The 12,323-nt window shown below is 36.7% G+C and overlaps 1 protein-coding gene across 3 annotated transcripts in view; it reads left to right on the top strand.

The window, feature by feature from the left end:
- grin2bb (glutamate receptor, ionotropic, N-methyl D-aspartate 2B, genome duplicate b) overlaps positions 1-12,323 on the top strand; it is a 236,674-nt gene that overhangs the window by 138,285 nt on the left and 86,066 nt on the right. For all 3 annotated transcript variants that reach the window (XM_061976961.2, XM_061976963.2, XM_061976962.2), the window contains one exon: positions 4,385-4,528. In XM_061976961.2, coding sequence (XP_061832945.1) covers positions 4,385-4,528 — 144 coding nt within the window. The remainder of the gene's footprint in view (positions 1-4,384; positions 4,529-12,323) is intronic.

Genomic DNA, 12,323 nt, shown 5'->3' with positions numbered 1-12,323 from the left:
TATATTTTAGTCTACAAAATAACATGTTTCCCCCCCCCCCCCCCCCCCCATTTGGTGGAAAATTACCGTATTTTCCACGCGACAAAGCATACTGGTATATAAAAAGCACCTTCCAAATTTTATAAGGCGCACTATATGTTGTGAAATGAGTTATTTACACGTAAATATTCTTTAAATGTTTATTTACATACCTAAATTGTTTCCAAGCGGTGTCTGTTGCACGGCAGTAAAACGGCTGATCAAACAAAACAGAAGTCATGGTCATGGACCCACTAGCTGCGCAAGCTAGCTCTCCAATCAGCTAAACAGACTCAATAACTCCACGCTGACGTTTTGGTGAATTTACTGAGGAGTTTGTGAAAGTGAAACAATAGAAAAATAATGTTTTTCTAATTTAATATATTTGCTAATGCCAACGACGCTAGCTTGATGACATTACGATAGCAGGTACAAATATGCATGAAAACACTCCTGCAGACATCACACATGGGACACTTTAGTTGGTAAGAATTGTTTTAGTTATATTGTAAAACTTACAAATGTTTGGAGTGGTGAATGAAGAATCCATATGAGTAGAAACGTTACGGACGGCTAGAAGACAGAACGGCATTTCTACTTCCAGTTCAAAGTTTTTAAACAGCAGGAATTCACCCGAACTCGTCCAAAAGATGGCGTTTTAGTACAAACAATAAAACATCTTCTCAGTGTATTTGCTTGTTTTTTTTTATTATGGCCGTCGACGAAGAAAAATCTATTAAAAAATGTCTAAATTTCAATAGTGAAACCCATTCTCTATGTTGCTTCTAAACCAGTCTTGCTGAAGGACACAACGGCAGTGGGGATCGAACCTGGAACCCTGAAGGCGCTGGCATGGCCGCTCTACCAACCGAGCCAAAAAAAATGCTTCATATGTAAAACATGCTTGACAATGTATTTAAAAAAAAACAGTGCAAAGTATGAAAATATAAACCCAGAGAAATCTATTTACAAATGGATCAATACAACCATACCAATAGAAATATCACTATTGATAATGAACAATACCAATAATTGACCTCTATTATCAACAATATAATTGTTCAAATGCAACAATAAATATACGTAATGATAACTTCAAATACAAAATAAAACAGAAAAATGGAGGGGAAGAAAGAGAAGGGAACTGTATTAACCTTGTAGATTGTTATAGTAACAATAGGTTAAGCTTTAGCAGTGTGCCATGTGTTATACCCAGTTTACCCTAGGGCGGGGGTCGGCAACCCGCGGCTCTAGAGCCGCATGCGGCTCTTTAGCGCCGCCCTAGTGGCTCTCTGGAGCTGTTTCAAAAATGTATGAAAAATGGAAAAAGATGAGGGGGGAAAAAATATTTTTTGTTTTAGTATGTTTTCTGTAGGAGGACAAACATGACACAAACCTCCCTAATTGTTATAAATCACACTGTTTATATTAAACATGCTTCACTCATTCGAGTATTTGGCGAGCGCCGTTTTGTCCTACTAATTTTGGCGGTCCTTGAACTCACCTTAGTTTGTTTACATATATAACTTTCTCCGACTTCCTAGGACGTGTTTTATCCTTTTTCTGTCTCATTTTGTCCACCAAACTTTTAACTTTGTGCATGAATGCACAAAGGTGAGTTTTGTCGATGTTATTGACATGTGTAGAGTGCTAATCAGACATATTTGGTCACTGCATGACTGCAAGCTAATCGATGCTAACATGCTATTTAGGCTAGCGATATGTACATATTGCCTCATTATGCCTCATTTGTAGCTACATTTGAGCTCATGTAGTTTCCTTTAAGTCCTCTTAATTCAATGTATATCTCATGACACGTACACTATCTGGATGTAATATGGCTTTTAATTTTTTGCGGCTCCAGACAAATGTGTTTTTGTATTTTTGGTCCAATATGGCTCTTTCAACATTTTGGGTTGCCGACCCCTGCCCTAGGGCAACAACGTTAATGTATGTTTGATGAAACCTGATTATATGCATGAGTGTATATATGTACATGCACTTGTATATGTACATGTATGTGTATATGTATGTTTGTACAGTGAATGTATATGTACATGTATGTGTATATGTATGTTTGTATAGTGAATGTATATGTACAGTATGTGTATATGTATGTTTGTACAGTGAATGTATATGTACATGTATGTGTATATGTATGTTTGTACAGTGGATGTATATGTATGTGTATATGTATGTTTGTACAGTGAATGTATATGTACAGTATGTGTATGTTTGTACAGTGGATGTATATGTACATGTATGTGTATATGTATGTTTGTACAGTGAATGTATATGTACAGTATGTGTATATGTATGTTTGTACAGTGAATGTATATGTACATGTATGTGTATATGTATGTTTGTACAGTGAATGTATATGTACATGTATGTGTATATGTATGTTTGTACAGTGAATGTATATGTACAGTATGTGTATATGTATGTTTGTACAGTGAATGTATATGTACATGTATGTGTATATGTATGTTTGTACAGTGAATGTATATGTACATGTATGTGTATATGTATGTTTGTACAGTGAATGTATATGTATATGTATGTGTATATGTATGTTTGTACAGTGAATGTATATGTATATGTATGTGTATATGTATGTTTGTACAGTGAATGTATATGTACATGTATGTGTATATGTATGTTTGTACAGTGAATGTATATGTACAGTATGTGTATATGTATGTTTGTACAGTGAATGTATATGTACATGTATGTGTATATGTATGTTTGTACAGTGAATGTATATGTACATGTATGTGTATATGTATGTTTGTACAGTGAATGTATATGTATATGTATGTGTATATGTATGTTTGTACAGTGAATGTATATGTACATGTATGTGTATATGTATGTTTGTACAGTGAATGTATATGTACATGTATGTGTATATGTATGTTTGTACAGTGAATGTATATGTACAGTATGTGTATATGTATGTTTGTACAGTGAATGTATATGTACATGTATGTGTATATGTATGTTTGTACAGTGAATGTATATGTACAGTATGTGTATATGTATGTTTGTACAGTGAATGTATATGTACATGTATGTGTATATGTATGTTTGTACAGTGAATGTATATGTACAGTATGTGTATATGTATGTTTGTACAGTGAATGTATATGTACATGTATGTGTATATGTATGTTTGTACAGTGAATGTATATGTACATGTATGTGTATATGTATGTTTGTACAGTGAATGTATATGTACATGTATGTGTATATGTCTGTTTGTACAGTGGATGTATATTTATGTGTATATGTATGTTTGTACAGTGAATGTATATGTACATGTATGTGTATATGTATGTTTGTACAGTGAATGTATATGTACAGTATGTGTATATGTATGTTTGTACAGTGAATGTATATGTACACGTATGTGTATATGTATGTTTGTACAGTGGATGTATATGTATGTGTATATGTATGTTTGTACAGTGAATGTATATGTACAGTATGTGTATGTTTGTACAGTGGATGTATATGTACATGTATGTGTATATGTATGTTTGTACAGTGAATGTATATGTACATGTATGTGTATATGTATGTTTGTACAGTGAATGTATATGTACAGTATGTGTATATGTATGTTTGTACAGTGAATGTATATGTACATGTATGTGTATATGTATTATTGTACAGTGAATGTATATGTACAGTATGTGTATATGTATGTTTGTACAGTGAATGTATATGTACATGTATGTGTATATGTATGTTTGTACAGTGAATGTATATGTACATGTATGTGTATATGTATGTTTGTACAGTGAATGTATATGTACAGTATGTGTATATGTATGTTTGTACAGTGAATGTATATGTACATGTATGTGTATATGTATGTTTGTACAGTGAATGTATGTGTATATGTATGTTTGTACAGTGAATGTATATGTACATGTATGTGTATATGTATGTTTGTACAGTGAATGTATATGTACATGTATTGTATATGTGTTTGTACAGTGAATGTATATGTACATGTATGTGTATATATATGTTTGTACAGTGAATGTATATGTACATGTATGTGTATATGTATGTTTGTACAGTGAATGTATATGTACATGTATGTGTATATGTATGTTTGTACAGTGAATGTATATGTATGTGTATATGTATGTTGTAATACCTAGAAATGGAAGTTGGGCTCCAACAGGCCACGTTATTTCACCACCGAAGTGACATGGAAACAGGGGTTCAGAACGTTCAGATGAGGCGAGCTGTACATTTAGCATGCATTCGTCTTAATTATCTGTCTTCTTCTCCCTCTGCACGCCTCGCCTCGACTTTGTTGGCTAATTGGCTCGTTATCTCTTGTTTCCAGGACGACAACTCCATGTTTTTCCAGTTCGGTCCGTCCATCGAGCAGCAGGCCTCCGTCATGTTGAACATCATGGAGGAGTATGACTGGTACATCTTCTCCATCGTCACCACCTACTACCCCGGCTACCAGGACTTTGTCAACAAGGTACTCCAACTGGATCCGTGTGCTTCAAGGGGAACTGCACCTTTTTGGGGGGAATTTGATTGATCATTGACAGTCTTTAAGCAAGACAAGCACACATATGTTAAAAAATGTTTAAGCATTCTAAATCGTAAATAAACACTAACAAAAGTCAGCTAACAATGAGAGTACACTATTGTGCCCATTTAGTCCTCTAAAAATATCCAAAAATCACCAACAATACTCCATTTAACTGAATATTAACAAGTATTAGCGATATTGTTATTATAAGTGCTAACGCAGACAAACTATTTTCAGCAAGCTTACTAGCTTATGCTGCTATATTGACATATTGAGCTGCTGCATCGCCTTTGAGTTGGTGAAAGTTAATTCTAGATGATAAATCATGCCTCTCACCTGGATAGTAGAAGGTTGTGGACATAAACCCACAAGTTGGTCAACTTTGACATCCAACTTAGACCCGGAGATGGTGAGAAAAAACACAAACAATGTTATTTTTTAGGAAATATGCTGAATTGTTGATGTAAAGGGGAATATATAGACATCTCAGTGAGAGCAGACATTGTACAGTAAGTGATTGTTTTATTATGTTTGTATATCTTGTTTAGCACTTAGCAATACTGCTATATGATGCTTAGTGTTTGACTAAAGCTGCATCTGTTTAGCACACAGCTTCTACAACTTGTAGATCATCCTCCTTATATTCAGGCTCAAAAATAGAAGTTTCTGGATAATTGTTTGTCCCAAAGTAGTCTTTGTTGTCTCTCATCAAGTCTGCCATGATTAGTAGTCTTCTTCTTGTTGTTGTTGAAGGGGAATGTGAACTTTGTGATGCGTCTTGGAAATTAATACACCGCTATATGCTTAAAATGAGTAAAATATGTAAATATTACATGTTATTATGAATGTTACTACATGACATATATACTTACATCATGTATATATTACATGTTATTATGAATGTTACTACATGACATATATACTTACATCATGTATATATTACATGTTATTACGAAAGTTACGACATGACATATATACTTACATCATGTATATATTACATGTTATTATGAATGTTACTACATGACATATATACTTACATCATGTATATATTACATGTTATTATGAATGTTACTACATGACATATATACTTACATGATGTATATATTACATGTTATTATGAATGTTACCACATGACATATATACTTAAATCATGTATATATTACATGTTATTATGAATGTTACTACATGACATGTATACTTACATCATGCCCGATGCAAGATGGCGCCAGTATGTGCTTTGGCCTGCCGTCTCTCGCTGTCAGCTCTGTTCGTTTTTGTGTTTTTTGCGTCTATTTTCGTCTCTGTCAGCTCACTGCTTGTGTATGACCGCCAAACACTGTTGGATCTTTGCCCCTCTCCCACTGATATGATCAACTTCGACGTTGGTTTTTCGACGTCCCAGTCAGCTTTTTCACCTGGCCGGATTCCTGCCTTCCTTTCCCGCCCCCTGGCTCCTCTCCCCCGGCGGAAGCGTCTCCGGCGCCGCGGTAAACGTGGCGGCCAGCTGGTGAAAGTTAGGGCACTCCTGGCCCGGCTTCCCGTGGCTCCCCGAAGGATGAATGGTGCGGTATCCGGTCTCCTCCTGCACCCACGCTCGCTCGATCCGATCGGCTCCTGGCTGGTTCCTATCGTTGGTTTGGAGGAAGAAGCTTGCCGTCGTCGCTCCTGCTGTCCCCGCCCCCGGAGGCGCGGGGTGGATCCCCGCCACCTGCGGGCTGTGTGTCGGGCCCCACCCGGATTAATTGCGGCCTTGGACGTGCTGGCCCCCGCCAGGTTCGGTCTTGTGAACGCAAGATCTTTGACAAACAAAACTTTTATCCTGAAGGATTTCTTCACTTCCCGCGGACTGGACTTCCTCTGTGTGACGGAGACATGGCTGAGAGCTGGTGAGTCCGCCCCTCTTAATGAACTTCTGCCTCCGGAGTGTTCCTACTTTAATTCCCCACGGCCGTCCGGTCGAAAAGGAGGAGGATTAGCAGTCGTTTTTAAAAATGACTTTAAATGCCGTCAGATCCGCCTACAATCCTCCTTTTCAAGCTTCGAACTGTGCATGTTTGAACTGGGTCTTTCTGATGTCGTCCTGTGTGCCGTCATCTATCGACCACCCAAGTACCACAAAGACTTTATAACTGACTTTTCTGAATTTCTGGCTGAAATCCTGCCCAAATATGATCGTGTCCTTATTGTGGGTGATTTTAATATTCACACCTGCTGTCCAGATGAGCCGCTTTCCAGGAGTTTCCTGAATATAATCGACTCATTTAACTTTGTACAGTCTGTGTGTGGTTCTACACATGAACGCGGGCATACACTCGATTTAGTGCTCTCGTATGGTTTGTGTGTTTTTAATTTGGACATTTGCGACGCTGTGTTCTCTGATCACATGCCGATCTTGTTTGATATTCCCACGCAGTGTCCAGTTAAATTGTGCGCACCGCCCCAACGCTCTCGCATGTTTAATTCTTCGTCTCCTGCTCGGTTCTCCTCTATTTTTTCGACTCTTTGTGATGATAATTCTGCAGCATCTGTGTGTCTGAATACTGAAGAGTTGGTTTCTGGGTTCAACTCTATCTGTTCACAAACACTGGACACGATCGCGCCTTTCAAATGCCGCCGCGCTAAAGCCACGCCTCAACCCTGGTTGAATGACGTCACTCGGGCTGCCAGGCGCGTATGTAGAAGAGCAGAGAGAAAATGGAAAAAAGACAGGCTGCATGTGTCCTTTGCCATTTTTAAAGAAAGCCTGTTTTCCTTTCAGATGACTGTAAAAGCAGAAATGAATATATATCTATCTCAGATTATATCTTCTAACTGTAACAACCCCAGAGTTCTGTTTAAAACTATTAACACTGTCATTGATGCTCCCAAATCTGCTGGTTTTGATGCTTCTTTTGAATTCTGTGAAAATTGTCTCCATTTTTTCACTGACAAAATTGTGTCAACTAGAGCCAGTCTATCTCAGCCTTCATATGACCCTTCTGTTCCCCTGCATTTCTCTTCTGTTTTCCATCAGTTTGAGCCGGTGTCCTTTTCTTTTTTAAGTGACACAGTTAGTCATATGAAGCCCTCTGGTTCTCCTGCAGATGCCCTCCCACCTCGCCTGTTTAAGGAGGTACTTGCTACTATTGGATCAAGTGTCCTTAACATTATCAATAGTAGCCTCTCTTCTGGAATAGTTCCAGTAGAGTTTAAACATGCAGTGGTACGACCTCTACTTAAAAAACCCAGCCTCGACCCCTCTCTCCTCTCTAACTTCAGACCTATCTCTAATCTTCCATACATTTCCAAAATATTAGAGAAGGTTGTCTACAGTCAGTTGCTGCCCTTCTTAGAGGATAATGGTATCACTGAGCTGTTCCAGTCCGGTTTTAAAGCCCTCCACAGCACAGAGTCAGCGCTTCTAAAAGTTTTTAACGATATCCTCCTGTCCACTGATTCTGGTAAATATGTTGTCCTGGTGCTTTTAGATCTGTCTGCTGCGTTCGACACCGTCGACCACGCCACCTTAATCACTCGTCTTGAGAACTGTGTGGGCATTAAGGGCGCCGCCCTTAACTGGTTCCGGTCGTACCTAACCGACAGGAGTTTTTGTGTAAAAGTAGACAGTTTTATGTCGTCCACAGCTCCTTTACCACATGGGGTCCCCCAGGGCTCAATCCTTGCCCCAATTTTATTTGCGCTTTACCTTCTCCCCCTTGGTTCTATTTTTAGGAAGTACAGTATTGCATTTCATTTTTATGCCGATGATTGCCAGATTTATTTTCCCATGGCACAAAATAACACGGTTCAACATCTTATTGACTGCCTGCACGACATCAAAGTCTGGCTTTCAGCTAACTTCCTGAGCCTAAATGAAGACAAAACAGAAGTTATGTTGTTCGGTCCAAGTCGCTCTCCCTCCCCCAACGTTGACCTCGGCACTCTGACCCCGTATCTCAGCGACTCTGTCACAAACCTGGGGGTAAAGTTTGACTCAGATTTTAAATTCGAAAAACAAATCAGCAGCGTCGTTCAAAAAAGCTTTTATCAATTACGCCAAATAGCGAAAGTGAAACCGCTTCTATCAAGACATGATCTTGAGAAATTAATCCACGCTTTTATCTCGACTCGTCTTGATTACTGTAATGCCCTGTATGTTGGCATTAGCCAGGCCTCCCTCGCCCGCCTGCAGCTCGTGCAGAACTCTGCTGCTCGTCTGCTAACACAGACCCGCAGACGTGAGCACATCACCCCTATTTTAGCGTCCCTTCACTGGCTCCCTGTGCGTTACCGAATACATTTTAAACTCCTTTTATTTGTTTTTAAATGTCTAAACAACCTCGCGCCAACCTATCTCTCCGACCTCCTTCAGCCTTACTGCCCCACCCGATCCTTAAGATCAGCCGATCAGCTGCTGTTGACGGTCCCTGACACAAGGCTGAAGCTTAGAGGTGACAGAGCTTTCGCCGTTGCTGCTCCCAAGCTCTGGAACGACCTACCCCTGAGTGTTAGACAAGCCTCCTCTCTTCCTGTTTTTAAATCTCTCTTAAAAACGTATTTTTATTCCATGGCTTTTAACACTGAGTGATATCCATCCTGCAATGGCGCCCCATAATACACCTGCTGTGATCCTGTTTTTATGTTTTTATGTTTTTATTAATTCTATTTTAATTATTTATTTTTTATCATGTTCTGTTTGTGTTGCGTTGTGTTTGCTCGATACTCGTTTTATCTTTTAACCTGCTCATTGTACAGCACTTTGGCTACCCCTGTGGTAAATTTTAAATGTGCTTTATAAATAAAGTTGATTTGATTTGATTTGATGTATATATTACATGTTATTATGAATGTTACTACATGACATATATACTTACATCATGTATATATTACATGTTATTATGAATGTTACTACATGACATATATACTTACATCATGTATATATTACATGTTATTATGAATGTTACTACATTACATATATACTTACATCATGTATATATTACATGTTAATATGAATGTTACTACATGACATATATACTTACATCATGTGTATATTACATGTTATAATGAATCTTACTACATGGCATAAATACTTACATCATGTATATATTACATGTTATTATGAATGTTACTACATGACATATATACTTACATCATGTATATATTACATGTTATTATGAATCTTACTACTTGACATATATACTTACGTCATGTATATATTACATGTTATTATGAATGTTACTAGATACTACATATATACTTACATCATGTATGTATTACATGTTATTATGAATGTTACTGCATGACATATATACTTACAGCATGTATATATTTCATGTTATTATGAATATTACTACATGACATATATACTTACATCATGTATATATTACATGTTATTATGAATGTTCCTACATGACATATATACGTACATCATGTATATATTACACGTTATTATGAATGTTACTACATAACATATATACTTACATCATGTATATTTATGAATGTTACTACATAATATATATACTTACATCATGTATATATTACATGTTATTATGAATGTTACTACATAACATATATACTTACAGTGTGTACTGTATACAACAAATAATGCATGTTTTTGGATGTTTTTAAGCAGAATAGAGCATTTTCGACTCGCACCATTGTGAGCTGACTTTTGCTAGCCTTTATTTAGGATTTAGAATGCACAAAAGCAAGAAAAACATGTGTGTTCTTGTTTTACATAAGGAGTGTGAATGATAGGCAAACTTACAAAAACCCCAGATCTAGTTGAATTTAAAGAGGGATATTATATCATAGAGCATTCTCATCTAATACATTCACTTTTGCACATTAGCTGTTATCATCTCTCACTTTGTCAGACGTTACAGGAAGACTTTCACTTCATATCCGCTCGTGTGCGTTTTCTTGCTAACATTCCTCACTTGATGTGCAGGTGACATGATAAAATGGTCCCCACAAAAGAAGTGAGAAGTGGAGGACCAGCTTTTCTTTGTTCGGACGGTAATTTCACGCTTTAAACAAAAAAAAAAGATAAGGTTGGCGGACTGTGATGCAAATGGGCCGCCTGTTCCATATTCTGATTGCTTTAATGGAAAAAGCAGAGCAGCTGAACATTTCTTGGTGATTGCAGCCGCTCACAGAGGACGATGCTCCTTATCTGATACTCCCAGAACAAAGCCAGGCTTACATTTGCTTTAAAAGGAAGGAAAATCCAACTTTGACTCTACTGTGTAAAAGATGCTAAAACCGTTAATAAAGAATCATAAACATTTGTATAAAATGGAGGCCATTAACAACCATAACAGATTTGGATCATTTTTTGTAATTATGTAATTACCATATTTTTACAGACTGTTTAGCGCATTTATAGCCACACCCACTACATTTTTGAATTTGTTTTGTTTCCCATTTATTAGTCGCACTGGACCATAAGAGGCAGATGTATATGTTATGAAATTAATTATTTACACAGAAATATTCTTTAAATGTTTATTTACATACCTTAATTGTTTCCAAATGAAGCAATGTAGTATCTGTTAGTCGACAAAATAACATGTTTTTTTTCCCCATTTGGTGGAAGATTACCGTATTTTTCAGACTACAAAGCACACTGGTGCATAAAACGCACCAACTAAATTTTAGAAGGAATTTTTTCCCAATATATTTGCCGCGCCGGACTATAAGTGGCAGATATATACGTTGTAAAATGAGTTATTTACACAGAAATATTCTGTAAATGTTTATTCACATACCTTAATTGTTTCCAAATAAAGCAATGTAGTTTCTGTTAGTCTACAAAATAACAGGGTTTTTTTCCCCACCCATTTGGTGGAGGATTACCGTATTTTTCAGACTACAAAGCATACTGGTATATAAAATGCACCCACTAAATTTTAGAAATACTTTTTCCATATAGTAGCTGCACCGGACTATAAGTGACAGATATATACTTTGTGAAATTAGGTATGTACACAAATATATTCTGTAAATGTTTATTTACATACCTTAGTTGTTTCCAAATGAAGCAACGTAGTATCTTTTTAAAATAACAGTTTGTTTTTTTCCCCCCATTTGGTGGAAGATTACCGTATTTTTCAGACTACTAAGTATACGGGTGTATAAAACGCACCCACTAAATTTTAGGAAGGACTTTTTCCATTTATTAGCCACACCGGACTACAAGTGGCAGATATATACTTTGTGAAATGAGTTATTTACACAGAAATATTCTGTAAAGGTTTATTTACATACCTTAATTGTTTCCAAATGGTGTCTGTAACAGGGCAGTAAAACGGCTGATCAAACAAAACAGAAGTCATGGTCATGGACCCACTAGCTGCGCAAGCTAGCTCTCCAATCAGCTAATCAGACTAAATAACTCCACGCTGACATTTTGGTGAATTTACTGAGGAATTTGTGAAAGTGAAACAATACAAAAAGAAGCACTGAATTTTTTTACGCTGAATTTTTACACATTGATTTTTTTTTTTTTACACTGAATTTTTATATGCAGAAATGTGTTTACACTGAATTCGTATACACTGAATTTTTTAGCACTGAATTTTTTTTACACTGAACTTTTTTATGCAGAATTTTTTGACACTGAATTTTTCAGCACTGAATTTTTTTTACACTGAATTTTTACACATTGATTTTTTTATACTGAATTTGTATACACGTAAGTTTTCTTTACACTGGAATTTTATATGCAGTATTTTTTTTACACTGAATTTTTCAGCAC

The sequence above is a fragment of the Nerophis lumbriciformis genome, linkage group LG16, assembly GCF_033978685.3.
Source record: "Nerophis lumbriciformis linkage group LG16, RoL_Nlum_v2.1, whole genome shotgun sequence".
Taxonomy (NCBI): domain Eukaryota; kingdom Metazoa; phylum Chordata; class Actinopteri; order Syngnathiformes; family Syngnathidae; genus Nerophis; species Nerophis lumbriciformis.
This window is presented reverse-complemented; position numbering and strand designations above follow the sequence as displayed.